This window comes from Chionomys nivalis, chromosome 21 (genome assembly GCF_950005125.1).
Source record: "Chionomys nivalis chromosome 21, mChiNiv1.1, whole genome shotgun sequence".
Classification (NCBI taxonomy): Eukaryota; Metazoa; Chordata; class Mammalia; order Rodentia; family Cricetidae; genus Chionomys; species Chionomys nivalis.
In genome coordinates this window covers 3,546,814-3,574,454 of record NC_080106.1, presented here as the reverse complement: position 1 = coordinate 3,574,454, position 27,641 = coordinate 3,546,814, and the positions used below count along the sequence as shown (strand labels likewise).

At 49.2% G+C, this 27,641-nt stretch overlaps 1 protein-coding gene across 2 annotated transcripts; it reads left to right on the top strand.

Moving 5' to 3' along the window:
• Kcnk1 (potassium two pore domain channel subfamily K member 1) lies at window positions 1–27,641 on the top strand. 2 transcript variants are annotated; one of them, XM_057754372.1, is made up of 4 exons: window positions 1–22; window positions 558–965; window positions 22,714–23,109; window positions 25,761–27,641. In XM_057754372.1, the coding sequence occupies exons 2-4, from the start codon at window positions 611–613 to the stop codon at window positions 26,018–26,020; spliced, it is 1,011 nt and encodes a 336-aa protein (XP_057610355.1). In that variant the 5' UTR covers window positions 1–22; window positions 558–610; the 3' UTR covers window positions 26,021–27,641. The 2 variants fall into 2 exon arrangements, with proteins under 2 accessions (XP_057610355.1, XP_057610354.1); XM_057754371.1 differs by lacking the exon at window positions 1–22 and adding an exon at window positions 315–440 and having other exon boundaries at window positions 25,761–27,640.

Genomic DNA, 27,641 nt, shown 5'->3' with positions numbered 1-27,641 from the left:
CTGTTCCAGGTGGAAGCTGAGGGTGGGAAGATGTTTCATGTTGCTTTTTAGAGTGAGGTTCCTGTATTTTCAGAAGTCTGGGCAGCAAATGTCTCAGCTGTCCAGCCAACAAGACAGAGAAAGACAGTGTCTGTCTGTACCCTTGGTATTTGGCGACAGTGGCTTTAATCAGGAGGAATGCCTGTGGGGGAAATGTACTAGGGTAGGGGCTGGGTGGACAAGCGCTGTTGCTCAGAAGTGGCACACACACAGAGAGAGAGAGAGAGAGAGAGAGAGAGAGAGAGAGAGAGAGAGAGAGAGAGAGAGAGAGAGAGAGAGAGAGAGAGAGAGCTCAGTCCTACTGACTGCACTGGGGAAGGGAAGAGGGAGCCAGGCAGCCTCGGGTGTCCTGGCCAGAATCTGGCGCCAACAAACCTGCACTTTCCGGTTTAGGAAGCCAGGTAGGGGGCGCGGGCAGCTAACAGCTCCCGCCAAGTGGGTGCGCGCTCTCTGCCGGCTCTGCTACCTGAGCCGGCAACCACGTCACTGCCACATCATCTGGCCTCTTCTCTTTGCAGGGATCCAGGAAAGGGAGCGGCGGCGGGAGGCGCGGGGCGAGGGCGCCGGGAAGATGCTGCAGTCCCTGGCCGGCAGCTCGTGCGTGCGCCTGGTGGAGCGGCACCGCTCGGCCTGGTGTTTCGGCTTCCTGGTGCTGGGCTACCTGCTCTACCTGGTGTTCGGCGCCGTGGTCTTCTCGTCCGTGGAGCTGCCATACGAGGACCTGCTGCGCCAGGAGCTGCGCAAGCTGAAGCGGCGCTTCCTGGAGGAACACGAGTGTCTGTCGGAGCCGCAGCTGGAGCAGTTCCTGGGCCGCGTGTTGGAGGCCAGCAATTATGGAGTGTCGGTGCTCAGCAATGCCTCTGGCAACTGGAACTGGGACTTCACCTCCGCGCTCTTCTTCGCCAGCACCGTGCTCTCCACCACAGGTAGGGGCCATGCTGCTACCTTGCCCTGTCCCCGGCGACCCCAGGCCTCCCCTGGGCGCATCCTGCGGTGGCCCGCAGTGGCAGCCGGCGAGGTGACCTCGGAGCACTACGTGGGTTTTGCAGCTGTAACTCTTCGGGGGTAGGTCTCTAACACCCTGGACTTAGCTGCCGCAGGGGCCTCATTAGCTGCTCCACACTTGTAGGGACCCTGAACTGAGGGGCGGGTAGGACCCTGACATTGTGTCCTGGAAACTGAGCAGCAAGGTTAGGGGCTGACTGAGAGCATTCGAGGGGTGTTCGACTTCCTGCTGACTCCATCCCAGAGACCCCAGGCTGAGGAATCTAGCAATGACACTTGGATAGGTCACCTTCGTGACTGTCACCAACTTCCCGACTGTAACCCTATTTCAGCTTCTTTGAATCTGTTTGGGGGACAGTGGTGACATCACTCTACTTTTTCCGCAAGTGACCTCCGAGCACACAGGCCTATGGGGTTTCCGGAGTCGGAGGAAGGGTGGGTGTGGGGAAGGGGGTTTCACTTGGCCTAGACCCCACACTATGGGGCTTCCTGAATTAGCAGTTACTTCAACTTCAGATGTGTTTGGCTCTCTGTCTACTTAGAGGCGCTCGCCACCTTCTGCAGGAGGCCTAGAAATTCGGCTGAACATACATGCCCGGGGCGCACCAGTTCGACTAGACAAAGAAAGGCCAGGTTTTGTCAGTGGTGGCTGACCATGCATGCAGGTTAGTAGGCTCTGGAAGACTTAAATAGGTGCATGGACAGCTAGAGGGACTCTCAAGGGGCCTCAGTACTGTACCTTCTTCTTATGCATGAGAGCCAATCTTTGAAATGGTCCCATTTGGCAGGCACAAGGTCACACAGTGCCCAGGGACACTCTGGGATCTGGGCCTTCAGAGTTCTTGCCAGGAACAGTGTGTTATGCCCCTGCCCCACCTTTCCCAGTGACTCAACATCACCTGGGCTACTCCAGCCCTTCCACCACCCTGCCCTGCCTCTCTGACTGGCCCTTCACAGCCTCCTTTGGGCTATGGCCAGTAAATTATTTTATTAATTACTCAATAATGAGTGAACACACTCTCCAGCCAGATGAGGTAAATTTATTGTTCAGAAATCTGGGGTGAGTTACTGAACTTGCTTCAAACACAAGGAGAGTTCTAGACTGTATTGTGGTATTTTAAACTGTGTTAAATGGATGCCCAAACAAGACAAACCTGTTGGCTCACTTTCCAGAGAAAGTCTGCCCCTCCCCTGCTGCCCACAGTCCAAGTTTTATGGCAACATCACCCAGCTCTTCAGGTCAGTCAGTCAGGTCTTTGTGGATTCTCTAGGTGCCAGAGTGTAAATCCCTCCTTCTCCACAGACACGGCTACTTACAGAAAGTTCACAACTGGTTCACAACGTCGAGTGAGCAGTTTGAAAATGAAGACTGCTCCTCCAGGGGCTGGGGGACAGGGTGAGGGTAAGAAATGCCACAAGGAAAAGAGCATCTGTTTTCCTGGGTGGAGTTTTCAGGTAGCACCGACGTTCCTGTAGAATCGTGGTATTCTGTGTCCTCTGAATTGTGTGACAAGAGCTAGTTCAGACACTATTTCTTCTGGGAAATATTTGTTCATTTAGTATGCAACGTAGCCCCTATAATTAAGGAGCATTACAGCGCCTGGACTAGTTGGGGTGAAGTAGGGGGCTTGGCTGTTGACATTCGGATTGAATTGTTGTTCCTAAGAAAGAAAGTCTGAACTCTGGTGGTGGAACAAGGGTTCATTTTAAGAAATGAGAGCAAGGGGCACTTAGGGATAAGACAGACAAAAGAGGAAAAGAGGAGACCCGATTTGTGAAACCAGCTGATTGGTGAGACCTTCTGAACGAAGTACTGTGAGGCAGAGCCCTCCTCTCTCGGGTTTGAGCTGATGCCATCGTAGGACACATTTGATAGCCCTCATGGTTTCCAGAATGGTTTTGTGGCAGAAATGCAGACAGTACTAAGATTAAGGCTGATAGGTTTCATTGCTAGGAAACTGTTTCCTGTGAGAGAAGCAGGACCTCAGATGCCCCGGAGTTACCCCTCTCTCAGGCAGGAACGAGTCACGTGCTTTTAGCGGTAGACTTCTGTCTGGAATAGTAATGACAGGGCTCACAAAGGCATCTGTCTGCTGGGCTTGGTCTACTCTCAGCACTGGGGAAACTGAGGCAGGTGGATTGCTGTGATTCTGAGGCAAGTTGAGGTTAGGTAGTGAGTGAGACCTTGTGAATCCGAGCAACAGCGAAACCCACCAAGATGCCCTTGCTGGCTGCCATCATTGTAGCATGGGCTAATAAATGCTTTTATCCCTGCCTGCTGGCCCCCACAGCACCAGCTTGCATCAATGGAAGGAAATGGGTGAAGTCTTCCTGGTCCGTTTGGAAGAAGCCTCAGGACAGCCCAACTCCTCACTGGTCCTCAGCCATACTCTGAACGTGCCTATTTTCTGAAGCTAAGCAGGGTAGGGCCTGCTTAGTACTTGGATGGGAGGCTTCAGTAAGCACAGGACACCATGTTATCTATCCTTAAACCACTGAATGCCTGGTAGAGGAGGCATGACGGTTGCTTCTCCTCACTGCAAGGCTCTTGGCTGAAACACTAGATATGGAGAGGCATGAACACTTATTTCCTGTTCACTTGAGCTGCATGGCAGCTTCTAGCAATGCATATGGGCATTTCTACCTTCTGTCAACAGAGCGGACTCTCCCAGAATGAGGGTCTCTTTGGAGGAGGCCTCTGGAGTGAAGGGAACAGAGCAGTGGCCTTCCTACCTCTACCTTCGCCTTGAATGTGGAGCAACAGCCCTGAATGTTATCAATCTTGGTTCAGTTGAGGCTTCAGTTGGAGGTGTTGAATGGTTGTCATGGAAGCCATAGAGCCACACACCCTAAAACAGTGGTTTTCTAAGTCTTTACAGAGCTTCAGACACCTGTCAGGAATGTACTGGAAGGAGAGCCGGGAGTCTGTGAGCTTTGCAAGTCCGCCCTTTGCTTTTGCTCCCTTGCTGTAACACAACCAGAGCAAGGTTCCTCCTATTTCCTGGGGCTCTTGAGTGGATGCCACCTCTAAGATACTGATCCCCAGCCATCCTGTCGGGAAAGCAGTAGTTACCATAGGATGTCACAAAGTCTGTGACAGCCCCATTCTTTCTGAAGGGCAACAAAGCTGTGCTTCACCCTGGGGTTGTTCATCAAAAATGAGCAGAGACCATTGTGGAGATGTGCTGGTCGTCCCAACACTTCAGAAATAGAGGATCAGGACTGCAAGGTTAGCCTCAGCTACGTGAGATCCAGCCTCAACAAAACCAGATCCAATCAAAGGACAGCATATACTTGACCTGGAGTAGGAAAGAAAGCAAAAACTCCCTATCAGCCAGCGTGGAGCTGTAATCCATGGAGGCAGCCTGTAAGCTTTGGCTTCTCTCGAGATCCTGTTGGTTTCTGTTTCTTTTTAAAAAAGATTTATTTTAAATTATGTGTATGTTTATGTGTAATTATGTACACAGGAGTGTAAAGTGTCATCAGAGACCACAAGAAGGTGCTAGATTCTCTGGAGCAGGCATTCTAGGTGCTTTTGTGACTCCTCTGCTTGGGGACCGAACTTGGGTCCTCTGCAAGAACAATGCAGGCTCTTGACTGCGGAGTTGCCTCGCCAACCTGGGTCTCGGTTTTCATCCATTGAATTGTGTGGTTTTGTGAGCCCATGTGGACTAAAGTGGGAAGGATCAGCTGCAGGAAAACGCAAGAGAAGGGCAGCGGAAAGACAGACAGACCGCAACCCCCAAAACTGAAGTGAGCTTCTAAAGACCACCCGGTGTAGAGGCCCATCCTTTCCTACCGCCATCTCAGAGCACAGAGGTGGGGACTAAAAACTGCTGGCTGACGCCCTTGCTTCGCTTGCAGCTTTAAGTGACCAGGCGTCAAGCTCAGTCTCCGTTAGCTGCTGGCTGCAGGTTTCTGCAGGCCCACTCTGTCTCCCACAAGCTCCTGTGTTCAAGTCCTAACCTGGAAACCTCTAGCAGGGCCTGGTTTTGGAGACAGGGGACTGGAAGGAATGATAAGTTAAAAATGATGACCCAGCTAGAAAGTAGTCGTGCTCCAGCCAGAGAAGCCTAGGAAAAACCAGACCTGCTAATAATACCTTGATGTTCAACTATCCAGCCTCCAGGTCTGTGAGGAAGCAGAGAGCAAATTTCTGCTTTAGCTGGAGCACCAGTCTGTGTTCTTGTGCAATGGTAGCTTAGCAATGAGGCCGGGGTCTTTTTTTTTTTTTTTTTTTTTTTTTTTTTAATTTAAAGAGGCAATGGGGAAGAGGGGACAAGGTCAGACATAGGAGTAGAAGAAACAGAAGGTTCCATAGTGTGGGAATCACACCAGTAAATCCTGGCACTGTGAAAGAGGAAGCAGAGAAAAGAAAACAGAAACAGACTTCTAGGTCTTTGCTCTTGTAAGCTCTATGCACGGTACTCGAACGGGACATTACTCTTGCAGAGCCAAATATAGATACCGATGCCCTGGATCCTAAAAACTCGCCACAGCGTGCTCCTGTTTAAGGACAGTGTGCCACTGAGGGTGGGGGTCTTGCTGTGCGAGCGTGAGAACGTGAACTCAGTCCTCCAGCCCTCAGATCGAAAGCCCACACTGGCGTCCCCAGCTCTGCGGGAGGCAGAGCCAGAAGGATCTCTGGTATTTGCTGTTTGTCAGTCCAGCCTCAGGTTCAGTAAGAGACCTGTCTCGAGATAGAGCAGGACACCTGACATCCTCCTCTGGCCTCTGTGACCCATGGGCATGCACTTGCACACAGGTTCACACATGCACACATGCATACATACACTCACACAAATATTTAATAAATTCTGTGAGACCTTCATTCCGGCATTGGTAGAGGAGAGCATAGATTTATGCTCAGATATGTAAACCCACCCCGATCGTACTGCATGAGATCCTCAGGATCTTAGTATCTCAAGGGGGCTTTTACCGTTCATCTTGAAACTTGCTGCTTCTGCGCCTATTTATAGAACTTGGAACATACTGTCATAAGCAAGTGGCCATGGCTTTCAAGAAACCGGTCTCTGCTTTCAATAACAGAACTCAGAGCCATGTTCGGAATGCTTTAATTTGCAAACAGAGTTGCTACATTGATGAGGTCAGCTGGCTCCTGCTGGAGCTTAGCCTCGCTTTGCAGCCCCGCTTTGCTGTCGCCTGCTGGATGTGGGGCCCTTTGTGATTCCTGGCTATCTGTTTTACTTAGGCTTCAAATCAAACGCCTGCCCTCAGAAGGCTCCTTTGATGGGTAATAATGTCAGTACCACATCTGGGGTCACCTAGGAGACAGGTCTCTGGGCACATCTGTAAGGGGGTTTCTAGACTGGGTTCATTGAGCTGGGAAGACACAGCCTAAATGTGTGTGGCTCCATCCCATGGGCTGGAATCCCAGACTGAATGAGAAGTAGACAGTGAGCTAGGTTCCAGTCTTCATCTCTCTGCTTCCTGACCATGGATGCACTGTGAGCAGCTACCTCACACTCTTATTGCCACGCCTTCCCACCATGGTGGACAGCACCCTCACCCTGAGCACAAATAGACTGTTTCTGAAGGTGCTTTTGCAGGAATTCTGTCAGGGAATGAGAAGAGTGGCCGACACAGCTCTGTGGATTCAGCCATTAGTCCAGCTGGTGAATTCAGTGTGGAGGATGGCAAACTCACAGAAGGCCCCTCAGACTTTCTCTGAATGTAGCCAGTGGGTCACATTTGAGATGTGGATCGGGTGGCAGAGTGCTTGCCTAGCATGCACAAAGTCCTGGTTCAATGCCCAGCACTGCACAAACCCTACAACTATGCAGGCATATGCCTATGATTCCAGCACTCGGGAGGCGGAGGCAGGAGGAATTTGGTGAGTCTGAGGCCAGCCTGGGCTACCTAAGATGCTGTCTCAGAAGAAAAGTGTAAAGTTGTTCTGTGGAGACAAGGCTAGAGGCTCCAACTCTGATGTGCCTTCTGTGTTCGTGCTTTCATGACCTCTGTGCTTTCCTTTTGTCTGCTGAAGTCCCTTGAAGTTTCTTCTGGCTCTGGTTAGGTTTGTAGTGCAGCTGAAAGTGGATATACGTTTTTGAGCATGGCACACAGGACTCAGTCCTCTTACCGGTGGGTTCTGCATGCATGGCACACAGGACTCAGCTCCTCTTACCGGTGCGTTCTGAGTATAACACACAGGACTCAGCTCCTCTTACCAGTGCGTTCTGAGTATAACACACAGGACTCAGCTCCTCTTACCGGTGGGTTCTGAGTATAACACACAGGACTCAGTCCTCTGAGCAATGGGTTCTGCTGAGGTTTTTGTTTTCCCAGCTCAACCCTACTTCATACCTTTCCCAAGCATTTAGCACTCCGCCTGCAATTGATGCCATGGCCAAAGAGCCATTATAACCAGGGCCAAGTGGGGCTCCAGGATCAGGAGGGAGACAGACTGTAGCCCCATCCATGTTTGCTCTGAGTGCAGCGGGAAGCCCTGGCAGATTTTGAGGGAACGGGTAACACATTCTAAGAGATTTTCCTGAGCGGGTCTAAAAGGCCAGAGGCGAATGGTGAATGGTGGTGACACTGACTGGGACCAGGCCCCTCCCTACAAACATTCTACAGCCAACGAAGAGTGGGCTCTGCATGGGAGGCCTGGCATCCAGCCATAGTCCTCAGGTCCATTCAGCTGTGATGGGAGAACAGTGAGGGTCACCCTTGGAAGTGCGGGAGACTGCTTGCTGTTGTTCCCAGTTATCTGCCCTGGCTTTGAGAAACTTTGCTTTGGCTTCTAATTTAATAGTGTAGAAAGCTGTGCAGGAAGCTGAAAAAATAGAACTCTGTAGATTCAGTAGGTACTTAATATTTGATAGCTCATATGAAATGTGTGTTATAGAATATGCCATGTGCACAGCCGATAGGACGCTAACGAATGAGTGCACTCAGCACAGTTTTTAGTAGATTGCAAGAAAGTTGCCATGGGGCCGATGTAGGAACCTAATAATGCAAACATGAAGGTTTTTCTTTCAATAGAGTCAAGCATTTCAGATATAGTTGTCAAAAAGAAATACGATTTTCACTGGATGGGAAACCATCACCAGCTTTTGGAAAAATCCCTAGTGACGGTGCAGTCAGCTGAGGCTTGTTGACTTGTTCTCTCTCTCTCTCTCTCTCTCTCTCTCTCTCTCTCTCTCTCTCTCTCTCCTCTCCTCTCCTCTCCATCTCTCCTCTTTCTCTTTTTATCTCCCAAATCTTTTCTTTTGTCTCTCACTTCTTTCTCCTAATCATTTCTTTCTGCCTCTTCTTTTCTTTCCATCTGTCTCATTTCTGTGTCTCTCTGCTTTCTCTCTCTCTCTTTCTCTCTCTCCCTCTCCCTTCCTCCCTCCTTCCTCCTCTCTCTCCCCCCTTGCCTTTTCTCTCCTTCACCTCCTCTCTTCTTTTCTTTCTTTCTCCCCATCTTTTCTTTCTCCTCCTTATCCCCTCCTCCCATCCCCTCTCCTTCTCTGTGTGTGTCTTTCTTCCTCTCCATTCCCCCCCTTTTTATTTTCCTTACCCTCTTCTCCTCTTGCTACTGGGGCTGCACCCAGGACCTCACATCCCACAAACTAGACAAGCACTCTCTCACTGAGCCACACTCCATGTCCCTTGCAGAGGCCATCACATTTGCTGCTTCACAATTTGGAAGGATCCTCTTTGTATAAGCTGCTGCCTTCCATCCCTTAGTAATCGCTTTCTCATTCCCCACCCACGATTCCTGGTGCAGCCTCAGTTTTGGAATAACAACGGGGGACGTGAAATGTCTTAAACCCAAATTAAAAGGTTCCAGCATTCTTGTAACCAAAATTCTTCAAGTGTTTGAATACCGGTTACCAAGGCACTCAATTATTTAAAGAACATGGTTAGGTGGATTAAGTTAATTAAAGGCACAGGAGAGGCTGTTCCCAAGCTGCCTGCCTACGTGGCACTGCCGAGTGGCTCCAGGAGGCTCTGAGCTGAGTGAAGGGCCCCTCTCCGTTCACCCCCCCCCCAGACTAGACAGTGCCCACGAACCAGCCTGGAGCCTGCACAGCTCCACCAGATGGGTCTCCTGGTGGGGCTGGGATGGCAGGGTCCCCTGTGGAAGGAAAGGGCGTGTGTGTGGACGAGCCATCTGTCACCCACCCTGCTCTAGCTCACCTCCTGCCATGGCAGAGCAGTTGAAACTTAGCACCCCAAACCGCACAGACAAAAGGAGACCGAATGTGGAAAACCAGAAGGAGGAGGCCTTAAAGCATACGATGAGCCGCAGCACATGGTGGTGACATGAACCTCCCTTGTTCTTCTGGCAGCAGAGGGGAGCCGAGCAGGGATGGCCTCACTCAGAAGGAGTCTGTGCCCTGTTTGGGCTTCTCTCCTGCTGTGCCCAGGCTGTCAGCTGCGCTCCACCATGGTGCAGTCTGTGACTGCAATCTCTTCTGTCACCTGACCTGTCCCTTCCAAGTGTCATTGGCAAAGACCAGAGCCATCATCACCATGGGAAGGGCACCGAGAAGTCACCTCCTCATGAGTCAGTCTGGTCGATACAGCTGGAAAAGTCCAGCGCTAGGTCACACAGTGTGAGAGTCAGGAACTGATTTTAGTTTATTATTATTATTATTTATTTAGTTGAATTTAATGTTTTTGAAATGGGGTTTCAGATGTCCTAGGCTGGCCTTGAACTTGTAGCCAGGAATGGCCTTGGATTTCCGACCCCCTTGCCTCTGCCTCCTGAGTGCTGGGATCCCAGGCATGAGCCACTACACCCAGCCTGTGCAATGCTGAGGGTGGAATTCAGGGCTTCTCACACGTCAGGAAGTACTCTGCCGACTGAACCACATCCCCAACCCTTCTTGCCTTGCTCTAAGGTGATTCTTTTTGCTCAGATGTATGAAGGACCCCAGAGAGACCAAATGCAGGGACAGGAGGTATGAGGGCATCAGCTGGGCATGAAGGTAAGGGCGGGGGCTGGGTTCTCATCAGGGTCACTTTAATCAGTGGTTTCTCCAGTGCCCTCTGCTCATCTAGACCACACGGGCCTCTTTCCAGAGGTGACTGTTTCCTGTTGTGTTCACAGTACAGGGACAGCCACGTAAGCTCAGAGACCCCCCACGGCACTTTCTGCAGAGGGGAAAGGATGCAGAGGCGGGATGGATGAGGCTCCTGGCAGCATGCGTGGGACTCTCTAGGCCTTGATGTGTGTGTGTGTGGGGGGGCAGCGATCTGAACAGCTGTCTTGAGGAGGGAATAGTGTTAGACCCACTGATGCGGGTGATCTTGGGCTGGTGGGACTGAAAAGGAAAAAGACATCTGCTCAGTGCGCATGTCCAGAGGCAGGCATGAGACTGTCTGCAGAAAGCGAAAGAGCCAGCCTTGCCCAAGTTCAGAGTCCAGAGCTACCTGCAGCAACAGCAGCCAGTGGCACTGAGGTGCCCAGGAGGAAAGGAAGGTTGGCCCTTGAATCATGGACAGCAGGAGTCACTGACATTACCCGACAAGTGGTCTGGCCTGCATGCTAGCCCAGGATAGGGAAAGCTAAGGCAGACAAACCTGGCTGCTACAGTACTAAACGAGGGGCCTTGCTCTGAAGGGGTCTCGGATGTGAGTATTGGGAGGTAGGAAGGAGAAGCCGAACTGTACGCGGGTCCTGTGTGAATGTAGACGGAACATCAAGGTGTCACTGTATTTGTCAGGGTCACGGTCTTGCCCCTGGCAGCTCCCCAATGAGCTAGCTTGGCCACCTGATCTCGGTAGGCCAATTAAAAAAGATGAGGAGTCGTGAAAAGCACACAAAAGGGGAGGTTTGGTGACCAGTGACCCTCAAGTCTGTCGTTAGGATCCTGACATGTGGCTTAGACTTAGAGAGCAAGTGGATGCCCTGCTGAACAGATCTGGTCAAGGGGTTGTCCCTTCCATCACTCCTCTGCCACTGTCTGGGTTCCAGTCTGTACCTCTACGTTGTCTGACAGGTGGCCACAGCTGCTCGAGATCTCTTCCTGGAAGATAAGTTCCCCACCTTTTCCTCTTGCCAGCTCGAGATTCCTGGGGAAATTCCAGTTTCTTGGAGTTCATTGTTTAACTATCTGATAGGCAAAGGGAAGGGTGTGGTGTCTCTTGAGAATACCTTCGTTCCCGCCAGGATGGAGACAGTAGTGCAGGCCCCAGGAAACCATAGGTAAGGGAATTGTCCCTGGGCCACCCCTTTGAGGTCACTACTGAGAGAACAAGAGCCAAATGCAGCCTTGGTGTTTGCTGAGGATAGGAGCACACCTCCTTTGGGGCTGCATGGTGCGGGGAATCCAGATAACTCACCGCCTCGTTCCGTGTTCTCTCACCTCGCCGTGGCTATTCGAAACCATGCTTCTGGTGTTCTGTGCAGGATTTGGTAGGGAGTTGGAACCACTGCCCCAGATTCTCCCAGTTCCAGCTCTGGGGTAATGGGGAAGCTCTCCAGGGTGTAAAGTAGTCTATGTTCCAGGATGAGTCACAGATGGTACTTACACACAGCTGGTGTGAGTCCAAGTGGGTAGTCATCTATTGCTATGCTCAGAACTGTCCTAGTAAAACCTTGACTGTACAGTGAGGACCGCAAGAAAACCCAGAGACAGTTCTCTTAGACGAGCCCTGCTGTTCCCGTCGGTAAGGACATGAGATTCTTTATGTGTCTGAGCTGCATACGTACTTGCTCTTGAGGTGGGTGAAGTTACGCATCATCAGGACATTGATGTGTGTGTGTGTACATATGCTTATGCTAGTGGGGGTCAGAGGTTGATGCTGGCTGTCTTCTTCTATCACTCCACACCTTGTTTTTTGATACAGGGTCTCTCAGTGACTCGGCCCCCAATGTTTCAGCTAGATAACCCCAGGGGTCTTACTGTCTCCACCTCCCCTGTACTGGGCTTGTTGCTCTTGTTTTATGTGGGTTCTGGGGATTGAACTCAGGTCCTTCTGCCTGTGTGGCAAACACTTTACCTACTGAGCCACCCTGAAACAGGGCGTTCTAAATACAGTTCTTTGTATTGTATAGCTGTTCAAGGCAATTTCCTAAGGTTCTAAACTCAGAGAGAAGGTGACTGGCTTCTCTCTAATGTTTTGTTAGTTTTACTGTTTCTTAGGACACCAATGTCACAAATGCAAGTCCAGTCCCACTTCCGTAGAAGCCGAGTGGAATTCACACAGCCTTGAGCCGAACCCCCATTAGTGATCTTTACTTCTGAAATCTGCCAGCTTCTTCAGAGACATAATTTTTAATGCCACACAGAGGATCACACTCGCAAAGTCTCCTTTTCCTCCTTGTTCCTTTATTTGAAAAGTGTGAACTCGAGAAATGAGTATCACATTGAACTGACTTGCACAGCAAGCATGCATTTCCATAGTTCATGACCAGACAGGTCCACAGAAGTGTTTGGAAGGCAAAGTACTATTGAGCAGGCTTGTTTGGCTTTGGGGTTCTTCCTGAACATGGAGCTTGTGTCTAGACTAGGACAGGAGCCAGCCAGCCAGATGACCTTGTGCTTCCACCCCATCCAGAAATGGGAGTGCAGGCATTTACAGAATGCCTGGCTTGTTATGTGGGTGCAGCAACCCAAACTCTCATCCTTGTGATGCAGGACTAGCACTCCTAACTCCTGAGCTATCTCTCCAGCACCCATGTATAGGCAGAGACTGTCCTTTCGTTTCCGAACTGCTCAGATCCTAACAATCACACAGAAACTATATTAATTGCAACACTGTTTGGCCAATAGCTTAGGTGTCTTTCTAGCTAGCTTTTACATCTTGAGTTAACCCATTCCTATTTTATATTTTACCACAAGGTTCATGGTTTACAGGTAAGGTTCCAGAGCATCTGTCTTCTTCGGCAGCTACATAGAGTCTCCCTAATTCTGCTTTCTTTTCTCCTCCATCCCTGCATGGAATACCTGCCTTGCTCTATTCTGCCCTGTCATAGGCCCAAGCATCTTCTTTATTCACTAACAAATAAAAGCAACACATATACATAAGGACTTCCCACACCACCCATATGACTTTATATATGTGTATGTTTGTGTTTGGGGGGTGTATACTGTTTCTCTTGAACCTCCACTATCTTCCTTAGAAATTATCTAACAGGAGTATATGTGCATCCGTGTGTGAGTGTGTGAGTGTGTGTGTGTGTGTGTATTTAGCAGAACATTCTGTCAGACTGTGTGTCATGGAGCTTGTCCTCGGGGTGTTTGCGTGGAGGTCGGCACATCTGAATAAACCAGACTAACATAGTGTGTTTGGGAAACATTGGCACCGCTATTCAAATATCGGAAGGATTCAAGGACTATTGGGCTGCGTTACTGTCCTTACGTGACTGGTTTTCTAGAAGGTGATTTGTAGTCTTAGTGTCAAGAGAATGTTCTCTACTTAAAAAGTCAAATCGTGGCTCTAATTCGTCTAAAACCTCCACTAATGACCTGTAAAATGTCATAGTAACTCCGAGTTTAGAGTCAGTCTGAGAAGGAGCCATTTTTAAACATTTCTAACGTGAGATGTTCTGTTTGTAAGCAGGTGATTTTCTGGTAGCAGACCTTAAAGGGGGGGTAGAAAACACTGACAGTTAGAAAGGGAACCCCTTTCTGTGCCAGAGGAGAGCAGTCTTCCCTCTAGAGCAAGAAATGGGAAGTTAGCATCCATCTCTGCCCTCAGGAAGCAGTGTTCCGTTCATCTGTTTATTATTAACTGGGGGTGAGAAGCTGTAAAGACAGGTGATCAGCAGAAGCAGTTAAGATAAGAAAGGGACAAGAAGGGATATTTGCCTTCCCAGGGCTGTGCTGTGACAGGTGGCTCTTGCTGCCAGGACTTCCGTGTTCTCTAGCTCTGTGTGTGGACGGTCGGGCAGCTCTGTGAGTCCAGTCTGTAGATGGCAAAGTCAAGTCCAGAAGACACAAATGTCTTCTGTGAGACAATAGAGTGCCGTGGAGACTCATAGGTGCTCTAAAAAAGCAGGCTGAGCAAGCCCTGCAAAGCAAGCCAGTGAGCCTTTTCCCCCAAGGTGTCCCATCCGTTCTTGCCTCCAGGTTCCTGCCTTCGTTTCCATAAGTGACAGACTGTAATCTGTAAGCCAAAAAAACCCGTGTGGCCCCAGGCTGCTTTCCATCGTTGGTTTTATCCCAGCAACAGAGAAACCTCACTAGTACACACACTAAGGCTGAGGAGCACAGAGTGTGCCTTTTGTCCAGACAGAACAATTGTCAAAGGGTCAGTGAGATGGCTAAGTGGGTAAAGGCATTTGCTGCCAAGTGTGATGGTTTGAGCTCAGTCCTCAAGGCCCGCCCACATGGTGGGCAAAGAAAACCCACTCCTGAAAGTTGCCCTCTAACCTGCACAGACAGACAGACACACACACATACACACACACAGAGAGACACGAGAGAGAGCAACACAAAAAATAAATAAACAAATAAATTAATTAGTAAATACATAATAAAAATAAATAAATAAATGTGACTTTAAAAAGAACAATGGTCAAAGAATTAATTGTTTGCTTCCAAGACTCAATGGGTGTATTATGACCCTGGTTGGCACACTAGGCTTGTTTGTGCCCTTGGGCCAACTCAGAAAGACTGGAGAGTGGCAAAATGGCTCCCTGGTGCCTTCTGACCTGTTTGGCCAGCCTTAACCATGAGAGTCTCAAGATAGCTAAGGGCGCTTAGCATTCACACTGCGTTTCCTTCCCAAGAGCGGTGTCAGGATCTGTGGAGAGTGATTACCAATTTGAGAATGGAAAATAAGAATAATTTGCATATAAATGTCTTATTATAGTTTGCCTGTTGCATAGCAACGGTCCTGGGGTATATGAAACACAATATGACCCAGAAAACAAATCCGCTTAACTATGGGGAAAACTGGTATTTGTTGTTCATTTGAGTCACATGGATGTTTTGAGACACACACACACACACACGTGAGTTGATTGCTGCTTCTTGGGTTAAGAATATGGAAATAAGATTTCACACCCATGGCCCAGATACATACATGCAGGCAAACACTCAAACACATAAAATAAAAAGTAGATTAATTATTTTTTAGGCATAGGTCTAAACAGCAGACACACCCCCATCTGAGGCAAACTTACAGCTTCCCACCAAGGTCATCATCATCTTTGTGTGTTTTGTGCTTTGGGTTGATTGAGTGAAGACGGACAGTTTAAGCTGGTAGGACATCATAATTCTGCAGTCTCTGTGATAATTCTGCATCTTTCTCTGGCATTTGGACTTTATACATGGCAAGTTAATAACACCTCCCTGGGTCATCCACCTAGTAGTTCAGTTTCTTGTTAATAACTAATGCATAAAACTTACCTCTGCCAAATCGTGTTAGTTACTTCTCTCAGAGCTGTGATCAGACACCTCACAGAAACAACTGAAGGGAGGCTTTACTCCGGCTCACAGTGTGAGGGTGCAGTCCCTCATAAAGGGGAAGGTGTGGAAGAGGGAGCTAAGGCAGCAGGAGCTGAGGCAGCTGGTCACATTGTATCCACAGTCAGGAAGCAGCGAGATAAACGCCAGGGCTCAGTTCACTTCCTTCTTTTTAGTCAGCCCAGGACCCCAATCTATGGAAGCATGCTGCCTGTATTCAGTGTGGGTTTTCCCTCCTTGGAGATGTGGCCAGAGGTTTGTCTCTTGGGTGATCCTAGGTCCTGCCAAGTTGACAATCCATAGTAAGCACCCCACAAATGAAACTCGATTTGGCTCATGCTAGCACCCTAGCATAAAGTACTGCTTGGCACCAGGAGGGCTTTCAGGGCACTGAGTGACATCCTAAAACAAGCAGACAGACATTTTTGTCCTGAAACATATATTTTAAAAGAGAAGAATAACCACAATCAATGTAAGCATGCAAAAAACTATTTCATATCAAATAAGCATTTGAAGGAAGACAGACTAAGGAGGTAAAGGTGATACAAGGATTGCACGGGGGTGACGTAGAGACTTTACGTATTTTACATTCTCCATGTTGACTTTGGTCAAGTCTTAAAGTTTGTGAGCAAGCCATTCATGTGGATGAACCAACAAAGGCCACTCCAGGTGGTGGTGACATCTTGTGCAAAGGTCCTGGCATAGAGTCAGCTTCTTCTGGTTCCTCTGGGAAAAGTAGAATGTCTCAGAAATCCCCTCTGAGTCACTAAAAGGAGGGGCAGGAAAACGTGCTTTTCCTTAACTGGCATAAGTGTGTGACTGAGACACAGCCCTATAGCAATGGGTGGGTTAGTACAGGAACCGTTTGTGAGTATGCCATACGTGCAGGTCCACAGCGTGGGAGAAAGTATTTCCACAAGAAAGAGCACATCTTAGGGAGGGGACACAGTCCCAGGTGTCCCAGGTGAGAAAGAACTCACGGAAGGAACTGCAGGTCCCACTGGTCCCAGTTTCCAAGCTGATAAAAAAAAGTCTTGGAAAGGGAAATCCACATCCAGCCTATAGACAAGAAGGGCAGGAGGAAGTCAGGAGGACATTTGCCTTTGGGAATCTCTATTTTGCTTTTAGACAAACAGAAGACATGGAGTCCCCTGTGTTTGATCACCTTTGGCTAAAGAGTCCTTTAGAATTGGAATAAAAGCTATGTTTGTTTGCTTGCCTGTTTGGGTGCCTGTTTTCTTCCTTTACTGTATCAAAATACTTGAGACAATCAGCTTAAGAGGAGGAAAGATCTATTTGGCTTTCTGGCCCACTGCCTTGCTTTAGGCCTCTGATGAGGCAGAGAGCAAGCAGATGGAGGGAAAACTGCTCAGTTAGCCCGGGTGGCCAGCAAGCCCCAGGGACCCACCAGTCAGCCTCCCCAGAACCCAGGCTGGCCAGCAAGCCCCAGGGACCCACTGGTCTGTCTCCCCAGAACCCAGGTGGCCAGCGGGTGGCCAGCAAGCCCCAGGGACCCACCGATCAGCCTCCCCAGAGCCTGGATGACAGTACATGGACCTGTGTGGGTGCTAGGATTGAATTCAGGTCCTAATGCTTCCACAGCAAACTCTTCAGTGACTGAGCGCTCTCCTCAGCCCCCAGAGCATCTTCACTACCTTTGGAAAGGGAAAGAAAAGCAAGTTATGTTGGCTCTTGGTCAGACAGTGGGGAATTGCATGGGGGACCTGCCATGAACTCACAGAAGGGTGCTCCATAGAGGAACGTCCTTAGCTGTTAATCCTGGGCTGATTGGGGTCAACAGTCCTGAAAGTTTATACCCTAAACAGGAAAACAGGGTGCAGTGTCCCTGATGGTCAGCTGCAAAGTTTCCAGATAAACAGTCCTTCCTGTGGACTTCACCTGCAGCTGATTAAACGCCTTTTATGTTTTCACCTGCCAGCCCGTGTAATTAATTACAAGACGGCTCAGAATGTTCCTTTATCAATTAACTCAGGGACTGTTTTAGTAGCCTTTAGTCATCACTACGGAGGATGTTATCTTAAAAGATGTGGTGGGACTTGAACTGTGTGCCGAGACTAGAGTGGAGTATGTAGGTGACTATTTTTGTACTCTACTGGGAAGCTGCATTGCTGATCTGAACACGTGTGCATATTGTATGGCCAATGACACAGGAGGGTGGTGTTTTACATGTGCTCATGAGTTCAGTACATACAGTGCATGGGTCATTCTGCTTTATCCTCGGGACACCTGCATGAACTGAGAAGCAGCATCACACAAGCCCACAGGGAACGTCTGCAGGTTCATCTAGAAACTTCCACCTCCCCAGGTGTTAAGGTTCCAGAAAGTCTCAGTGGACACCTTGCTCTCCTCTTGTAGCCACTAGGGACATCGACAAAGGCAATTGTGAGTCTCAGGAGTGGAAAGGCGGCAGGCAGATTTGGTTGCTCCAGAGGGTCTCTCAGGATCCCCATCCCTTCACACTGTATGAGGGTCTCATGAGGACCACTTCACCTTCCACTCTAGAGTTAGGGCTTGGGGCCAAGTGAGAGCTCCCTTGATTACTTGTGGGTTTTCTGTGGCTAAGGGTACACCCCAAATGCAGCATCAAGAAAACAGTGTCTAGGCTGAGAAGACAGCCCCACTGTTAAGGGCACTAGCTGCTCTTCCGGGAGACCCACTTTGGTCTCCAGCACTCATGTGGGATGGCTCACAACCATCTCTATCTCCACCTCCATGGGACCTGACACCCTTCAGGCACCCGTGCGCTCTGCACACATGTGCACATAGCCTCTTAGAGACACATACTCATGCACACAAATAAAAATAAAATAAGTCTGAAAGAAAATATCATCTCTTCTCACTTGGCATTTGAGTTACCTTTGGAGTCTGTCTTCCCAGCCTATGGGGCTTAGCAGTTCCCAGGGGAAGAAAGATTAAATTGTCTGAGCAGCTGCCCTGCCTGGGGGAATGCCTGCAGCAGGGACTGTGCGCCCTCTTCTGAAAGTGCATATCTAGGAAAACTTTAAAGTATGGTAATTTAACCTCGGGGTAGTGATGGCTTCAGGGTAGTCATGTTAAACCTGGAGGGGACTCGGGGAAAGTGGCAGTGGAGGACATAAGACTTTGGTTACTAGATCAGCAGACCTAGTTCACGATCTTGGGCTTCCAGAGAGCCTTTGTTACTCTTTCTGGCTTCTTTGATGATTTTTCACCCTCAGCCAAGTCCTGGTACTACCATGGCCAAGGTGGGGACTGGGGAATGCTTTAGTGTCTAAGAGGGCTTGCAGTACAAATATGAGGGCCTGGGTTCAGAACCCTGGCACCCACATAAAAAGGGAGGTGTGCACCTCTACCTCAGCACTGTGGGGGGCAGACAGAAGGATGTACAGATCGCTGGTTGAACATTATTTGGTGTCTGGGAGCGCATTTCTGGAGGAGGTTAGTACAGAGTTAAGCTCAGGAGATCCGCCCACCAGTGTGTCTGGCTGCATCTGGAGTGTCAAGGGTCCACACCGAACAAAAGATTAGTTCTCTCTGCCTCCTTGTGCTGGGACACCTCCTTCTGCTCTTGGATGTCAGAAGCCTTCGTTCTCAGGCCAGGGCTCTGCTCACTGTAGGCTGTAAGCCTGGAGGCATCAGAGAAGAATCTGTTCCTTCCATGCCCTTGTAGGGACACACAGTTCCAAAGAAGAAGGAAACAAGTGTAGTCCGGGATACTTGGTCAGTTTCACAGAGGATGAGACAAGAGGCCACTGATTTGTGTACGTGTCAGGGTGGCATTCGGTGCCTGGAGCTCCAGCCTGGGCCTCCTTCCCAGCATGCACCATGCTAACAATCGTGACGGCCTGTATTGTTCCGTAGCTTGCTATTTATGGAAAAGAAACAAGGGTAGCTACTATACCTGCTGAGCAGCCTCTCTCTTAGACGCATCTGTGCAAGGGAGAAAGTTCTAACTCTGTGATGTGCTCTGCTGTGCCGTGTGAAATCCCACAGTTTCTCTGCGATGCCAGGAAGGGGATATAAACCCTAAGACCCATGTCAGCACGATTTGAGGGTTTCATGTGAAATGTTCCCCGGCCTCATGTGTCTGCATGAGTAGTCCTGAGATGGTGGGTGCTCATTGAGAAAGTCCTACCTACCTGGAGGCAGCGGGTCACGGGGGGTGGGGGGAAGCAAGCCTTGGGTTTTAGTGCAGCCCAGCTTCCTGCCCCAGGGTCTCTGCTTCATGTCCTAGGTTCCCTGATTCCTGTCCCAGTCTCTGCCTGCCTAGGCTCCCTGCCTCTTGCTCCAGATTCTTTGCTCCCATTCTCAGGCTCCCTGCTTTCTGACTTAGCCCCCTCCTTCCTGCCTAATGTTCTCTGCTCCCTGTCCCAGGTTCCCTGCTTCCCAATTCCCAAAGATATGGCGCTTCCCTCACCAGCCATGCAGACAGGAGCTGGTCCCTCCTGCCTCCAAGGTGGAAGGAGATAACTGATGGCTACAAGTTGTTCTCTCTCTCTCTCTCTCTCTCTCTCTCTCTCTCTCTCTCTCTCTCTCTCTCTCTGTGTGTGTGTGTGTGTCCCTAAAAAGCCACAACTTCACAGGCATGCAAGTTTTATCCCCACCTCAGATCAGCTTCTTTCCTCTACAAGCTCCTGCCAAAGTCACGGTCCTCCCTTGCAATCTCTGCTTACCTGTCTCGGCCATGGATGCTCTCACTGCCACACTCTTAGTCCACTCCTGGGTTTCTGCGTTGCTATGGGTGAATAGAAATCCATCTCCAGATCCTGTCTCGTTTCCCTAATCACTGGAACGTGTCCCCTGAACATCTAAGGAGAACTCTAGCTCCCGAGAGACCTGGAGTTTGTGTGGTTGTGGTTTGACCCACAAATGGTCTCGTTCTTTTCCATCCAGCCCTTCCCTTTTCCATATGCTGCCTGGATGTGGCACACTATTGGCAGTCTTCACACAGTATGGAAGCCCCAACGCTCCAAATGTCAAGCTCAAAATTAGCCTCGGCCCTCGGGAGCTGTTGGCAGCGTGGGGACCAGATAGAGTCGGGGATTGGTGCTCAAAGTCATGGTTCTTAACTGTTTGGGAACACATGCCACTTTTGAGAATCTCTGCTGTGGGAACTTCACAAAAACATGCATCTGTGGGTGGATGTATACGTTTGCACATGGCTTCAGAAGATGATCTGTGATTCACATGAGCTGCGTACCTTCTGGGGCATGCAATCTGGACAATCACGTGTGTGTGTTTACTCACCGGGTACAGAGGTCGGAGGAGTGCCCAACTCTATCACACTGGCCTATTCCTTTGAACAGGATTTCTCATTAAACATGGAGCTAGGCTGTCTGCCTGCAAGCCTCAGGGATCCTCCTGTCTCCCTTTCCCCCTTTCTGAGCTAGGATTTAGGTGCATGCATGGCTATTCCTGGCTTTCTGTATGGGTGCTGAAGATTCGAACTCATATCCTCAAGGGCTAAGAACATCTAAGTCATATCTTGAACCCCAAGAGGAGAGGTTTTTCTTAGGTTTGATTTTGTTTTTAACAACATCAGATACTTGAGAATGAAACAATTTGAATCTGCAACTCAGGGGTTTTAGAATTATTATTTTTAGGCAAAATATATTCCCAAGACCACACTTTGAAATCTGTTTCAATTACACTAACATGTCATTTTTTCAGAACCTAATTTCATTTTTTAAAAAAATACGCTTAGCTAGCTCTCTTGAACTGACTTGTTCAGACACACTTGCCATTTCAGGAGGAAGCCCTCGTGGGATTTCAGACATGCTTCCAAGATCCTCCTTCTCACCTGAGTTGTCTTGTCGGTTCCCGATAGGTTTTTTGATAATGATTTCAATGAAAGAAAGTCAGACATATTATGACCAACAATCACCAGTCCTGAAATAGCTGCTCTGTTTGGTGGGGGTCAGGGGCCTCTGGATGTCTAGAAATGGCAGGAGGGGAAACGTGTGGAGCTCAGAATGGGCGGCGAGGTTTGGGAAGAATCACTGAGCCTATGACTCACTCAGGCTTTGCTTTCTGTGTCTTTACCATGTCTGCTCCCCCGTGCCCTGCTCTTATCAGCCTGCTTCCCCTCACACACCTGTTTGTCCGTCAGTCCTACCCGAACGTCCCCCGAGTCACCTGGTTCCTAAGGGAGCATAGTGCGGCTATAGACAGATACTAATGAGGGGCCTGCGGGAGCGGAGGGATCAGCCCCGATGAGTGGGGTGTCCTGCAGGAGTCTTTCCGAGGGGTCTGAGATGACAAGGGTGTCATCCTCTATCACACACTTCCTCCTGTTCAGCCCTGCAGCGTGTCCTAAGCCAGAGACCTCTGCGTGAGAGGAACAGGCCAATTTCACAAAGAAACAATAGACACTCCACATGTTACCAGAGGGGGCTCTCAGGAATGCCCCGGGACACAACGTCCAGGTTCTTTGTATCTTGGATAATGAACGGGACATGAGACAGCATGGCAGTTATGAAATTGTAGATTGATTAAAAATGAAAACAGGAGCCGGGCGGTGGTGGTTAATCCCAGCACTCGGGAGGCAGAGGCAGGCGGATCTCTATGAGTTCAAGGCCAGCCTGGTCTACAAGAGCTAGTTCCAGGACAGGAACCAAAAGCTACGGAGAAACCCTGTCTCGAAAAATCCAAAAAAGAAAAAAAAAAAGAAAAAAGAAAGAAAGAAAAAGAAAACAGGATCTGAAGAGATGGCTCAGAGCATTGAGGGCTGGAGTTTGATTCCCGCACACACCTCAGGCGGCTCTCTTCTGGCCTCTGCAGGTTTACCTGCGTTCATGCACACATACATTCACACAGACACACATTTGCCCACAAAATATTTTAGTCTTTTTTTTTTTAAGGTGAGAATAAAAACAGAGTACCGTCCACAGGATGGGAGCATGCATAGGTAGTTCAAGAGCCCTGACTTAGAGTTCAGGGTTCCTTTCTACCAAAGGCCAGAGAGAAGTTAGTCTAAAGTGTGGATCTTTCTTTGGTTGTTGTAGGTAGTTGGTTTTCCATTTGCTGGAATAGGCTTATTCAGTTCTTGGGGTGGTCAAGCAGAGTCTGAATGAAGCCCTCCTTGTTTGCTGGGTCCCTACCTTAAACAACTTTTGTTTGATTCACAAACCTTCTTGCCTCACAAATGACTGTTACCCTGATGAATTTAACAGACACCCGGAGGCCAGCGCCTCTGAAGGCTCCCGCCTCTTCCCAGTCTCCTCGTGGCCCACGGGAGTGCTGTTTCACGGTGTCTTGTGTTTCCAGTGCACTCACGAAGCCTTTCTCCACACAGGCTATGGCCACACGGTGCCCTTGTCAGACGGGGGCAAGGCTTTCTGCATCATCTACTCTGTCATCGGCATCCCGTTCACCCTCCTCTTCCTGACGGCTGTGGTCCAGCGTGTCACCGTGCATGTCACCCGCAGACCCATCCTCTACTTCCACATCCGCTGGGGCTTCTCCAAGCAGGTGGTGGCCATCGTCCACGCTGTTCTGCTGGGGTTCGTCACCGTGTCCTGCTTCTTCTTCATCCCAGCCGCTGTGTTCTCCGTGCTGGAGGATGACTGGAACTTCCTCGAGTCCTTTTACTTCTGCTTCATCTCGCTGAGCACCATTGGCCTGGGGGATTACGTGCCAGGGGAAGGCTACAACCAGAAGTTCCGAGAGCTGTACAAGATTGGGATCACATGTGAGTACCCGTGGCGGGCTGCACCCTGCGTGCCTGCTCTGCCGAGAGCTGTACAAGATTGGGATCACATGTGAGTACCCGTGGTGGGCTGCACCCTGCGTGCCTGCTCTGCCGAGAGCTGTACAAGATTGGGATCACATGTGAGTACCCGTGGCGGGCTGCACCCTGCGTGCCTGCTCTGTCCCCATGCTCTTTTTCTAGGGACTGACAGTCCTGCGACAGTGCCTGCCTGCTTTCTCGGATCTATTTTCTTCATTCCCCTGACTTCCTGGAGCTATTTTGCTTCACCCATTCCAATATCACAACTCTTACTGTTTAGTGATGTGCCCAATGTACCTGGAAGTTTCTTGTATGTGTGTGTTTTCATGTGGGGTGTGCATGTGTCCTTGTTTGTGCTTGGGAAGTCGGAGAACAACCTCCCCAGTCCTTCCTCTGGTGCCTTCTTTTTATTTGACACAGGGTCACTCTTTGGCTTGGTATTTCATCAAACAGCCTAGACTGGCTGACTAGGGAGCTATAGGGACCCACCTGTCTCTGCCTCCCATCTCGACATCTCTGGGATTACAAGTACAAGCCATGGCACCAGCATTTTCCAAGGGCTTGGAAGATCCAGCTCACACTTGTGATGCTCTTGACTGCCAGGGCCATCTCGCAAGTCCTGATGGATTTCTCAGATGGTGTGACAGGCATAGTAGCCGTCTATTACTCCAGTAACTTACATTACACCGTTGACTATTTACACGCAAGAAAATAAGACCTCAGCTTGTCACCAACATCGTGGTCTTTAATTTTCCAGGGAATTTCTCTAAGTAGTCACTGGCCTCATTTGTCTGTGTCATCCGTCTTGAAGTTACCTGGCACCAATTCTCAGAATTTACGTGTAGAAAATGAGGCAGGCAAATTTTAGAGGCCTCGGTTGGCAAAGTGCCAGTTGCTCAAGCGTGAGAACCTGAGTTCAGATCCTTAGTGTCCACGTGGAAAGCCAGGTGTGGTGGAATGCTGGCGGGGACAGACACAGAAGGATCCCAGGGTCGCTGACAGGTCTGTCTAGCCAAAACGGCAAGCTTCAGGTGCAAGAGACTCTGTCCCAAAAATAAACCGGAGGGCCATTGAAGACAGAGACTGTTGACCTCTGGTGTCTCCATTGAAGAGAGAGACTGCCGACCTCTGGCGTCTACAGTGAAGACAGAGACTGCCAACCTCTGGCATCTCCATGCACATTCACCAGCAAACACACCTGCATACACGCATGCACACAGCACACAGTCTGGAAAAATGCAGCCGTCCATCTGGAAGAAGCAGATTTCCTGTGAGCCCTCTCTGTGTGTTCAGGATGAGTAGCAAGCAGCCCTAGCATAGTTTCCTCTGCTGCCTTCCCTGGGCTCTTTTCACCTGTGACCATGCCCAGCTACAACTTCTAGGAAGCAGTTGGTGTCCTTGCCCTGTCTTGCTGTCTTAATTCCAGAAAGCGGTTGGTTGAACTATATTTGAACACTTCGGTGAAACCGTCAGCTCACCAGGAACAAAACCTGCACTCATAAACCCAGCGCTTCCTGGCTTTTGGCTCCAGCGCAAGCACAGTAAACATTTGCCAGAGAGTTCTGCAGGAGGTTTCCTACTCTTTATTATTTTAGGGTCTGGGTGTAGCTCCAGGACCACCCCACAGCCGGCCTGCCTCGCTTGTAGAGCTCGACTGGCTTGCCTCTAATTTGGTAGCATGGTAAATCTCCTCAGTGTGGAGATCTTTTTGTGTTTGTATTTTGTATTTGAGATCTTTCTAAGAAGTGGGATTGCTGGCCCCAAATGAACACGCTTCTTCCGTGAGTCACAGAACATAATTCTGAGGCCCCCAAAGGGAACACAAGTGCACACAGTCATTTGGGTGGCATTGGCCAAAACAGTTCTAGCATTTTGTGCGTGAATTTGATAGCAGTGTAGATAGAAGCCATCTTAAGTTTCTTTTCAGCTAGCACGCAAGTCTTTAGTTTTCACTTGGCTTTCTAATTTCTTTGAGAAGTAGAATGTCCCCGAAATTGTGTTTTCTGGTTCATCTTTTCTCTTGTGTTAATTGCTCTTTTCTATCTCCTGATCTGTGAGCTAGCTTAGCTTTCCAAAAAATACCGAATCCAGAGGGCATGGCTGCACACCCGCAGCCCTCCACATGCCCACCAGAGGGCATGGCTGCACACCCGCAGCCCCCCACATGCCCACCAGAGGGCGTGGCTGCACACCCGCAGCCCTAGTGCCAGCAGAGGCGGAGACAGAAGGGTCGCTGAGGCTTGCTGGCCGCCAGCCTAACTCCAGGTTCTGTGAGAGGCTTTGTCTCAAGGAATGAAGCAGAGAGTGAGTGAGTGGGATATCTAGTGTCCCGGCCTCTGCACTCACGTGCATGGGTGCACCCTCCTACCTGTGTGAAGCTCACACATATGATCGAAGCCCGTGGTTGTGTCTAATCCAAGTTCACCGATGGCTAAGTCATTTCATTCTTCTTTGGGTACCTCCATGAGCCCTGGACTTCAAACATGCTTCGGAATAAACTGGCCACAGCTTGGAGAACTCTGTGTGTGTGGCGTGGGAGGAGAATAAGTCATGCAGTCTTGATTTGTGGTACTTGGTCGAACTGAGCTGCTGCCGTGTTTTCTGCCTTGCAGGCTATCTTCTCCTCGGACTCATCGCCATGTTGGTTGTCCTGGAAACCTTCTGCGAGCTCCACGAGCTGAAGAAATTCAGGAAAATGTTCTATGTGAAGAAAGACAAGGATGAGGATCAGGTTCACATCATGGAGCATGACCAGCTGTCCTTTTCCTCCATCACTGAGCAGGCGGCCGGCCTGAAGGAGGATCAGAAGCAAAACGAGCCTTTCGTGGCCCCCCAGTCACCCCCCTGTGAGGATGGCTCTGCGAACCACTGAGCCCGGGCCATCAGATCCTGGATGTGAGGCAGAGCCTTGATTGTCCATTTTTACAAGGAAGTCAAAACAAGATGACGTCATTTTAAGAAATATCAATATTTTAAAAACATGGGACTTCGGGCTCTGGAGTAATCCCTGCCCACATGAGATATGTGCCTGTAATTCATAGGAGACACATCACCTGGACATCACACACTGGGACGGATACTTGAAGCAGTGTGCTGCAGGGGATGGGAGCAGATTTTTTTTTTTTTTTTTTTTTTTTTTTTTTTGGTTTTTTGAGACAGGGTTTCTCTGTGGCTTTGGAGTCTGTCCTGGAACTAGCTCTTGTAGACCAGGCTGGTCTCGAACTCACAGAGATTCACCTGCCTCTGCCTCCCAAGTGCTGGGATTAAAGGCGTGCGCCACCACCGCCCGGCGGGAGCAGATTTTATATATAATTGGGGACTCTGGGTTTGCATTCCAATCATTTTTGCTGACAGCTACAATAGCAACATTTATATTTAAAAAAAATAGAGAGTTGTATTTTATAAATAGGCTTAAGTGTCCTGGCTTGCATGTACCTCTCCAAAAATAATTATTTTTGTAGGATCTAAATTAACGCTATTTATAATAAATAGGTTACCATCCACTGTGTACATAGAACATATAAATATGTTTATACCCTGTACATACGTGTAGGCTACCAGATCTTCCTGTACTCCTTAAGCAAAGATAAGGAATATTTTTTCTTTTTGATTTCTCTTTATACTAAACTCAGAATGCCACAACAAGCTAGAAGGTATAAGAAACCCAAGAGAAAATCAGTATGATATTATATTACCGTATTTGTTTCTGCCTTCTTACAATGGTGTGGGACCAGATGGCCAGTGAGGAAGAGGACTTATGAGAAGGTGAGATATTTGGTCTGGAAGAGTTACTGCTGTTTCTACACACCTCACAGTAAAGCACAGGACACAGGGTCAATGCCCCCAACGAACAGATTATGTCAGGCTAATCTGAGAAGTTTACGTGTAGAAGCTGAAGTCAATAAAATCATGGCAGGTTGCAATCTCGTGTTTTACTCTGATGTTTTCCTCCATATCTACAGTCTATATGGGCATTGCTTTAGAGATAACAATAGTAGCCATCTGGGATGTGCCTGGTGTATCTTACATATCAGGAAGGCCCTGTGTGATGACAGATGTTCACGATCTTGCTGTCATGGCTCATACCCAGAGGTGATTTCCCTCACCTGGTGATGACCTGGCCACATCCGTGACTGCAGGGTGTGGTCCTTACATTAGGTAGCTCGCTCCCACCACCTAAGCCCCTTGTTGCCCACTCCTGCCTTATCCTCCCAACACGGATCTGAACCAGGCTTGGGCCATTTTATTCCAGAATCACTATCATCACAGCACAGCCCTGGAATTAGCAACCTTACAGGCAAAAACACACAATCTCAGGTGTCAAAAGTTTGAAGTCATTTTACGTCATTTGCTCAGTGTTGGGATTTGAATGTTTTTAACACTCAGTTCTCCACTTGTACTTTTTGGTACCACATGATGGAATGGATCCTCTGAAGCCTTGAGTCAAAATAAACCCTTCCTTAAGTTGTATTTGACAGCTAATTGGGTCACAA

Bases quoted from the DNA above. Each gene is read 5' to 3' on its own strand.
- Kcnk1 (XM_057754372.1), top strand. From the start codon at position 611: ATGCTGCAGTCCCTGGCCGGCAGCTCGTGCGTGCGCCTGGTGGAGCGG. The intron at 966-22,713 runs GTAGGGGCCATG...TTCTCCACACAG, and splicing joins CACCGTGCTCTCCACCACAG to GCTATGGCCACACGGTGCCC. The intron at 23,110-25,760 runs GTGAGTACCCGT...TCTGCCTTGCAG, and splicing joins GTACAAGATTGGGATCACAT to GCTATCTTCTCCTCGGACTC.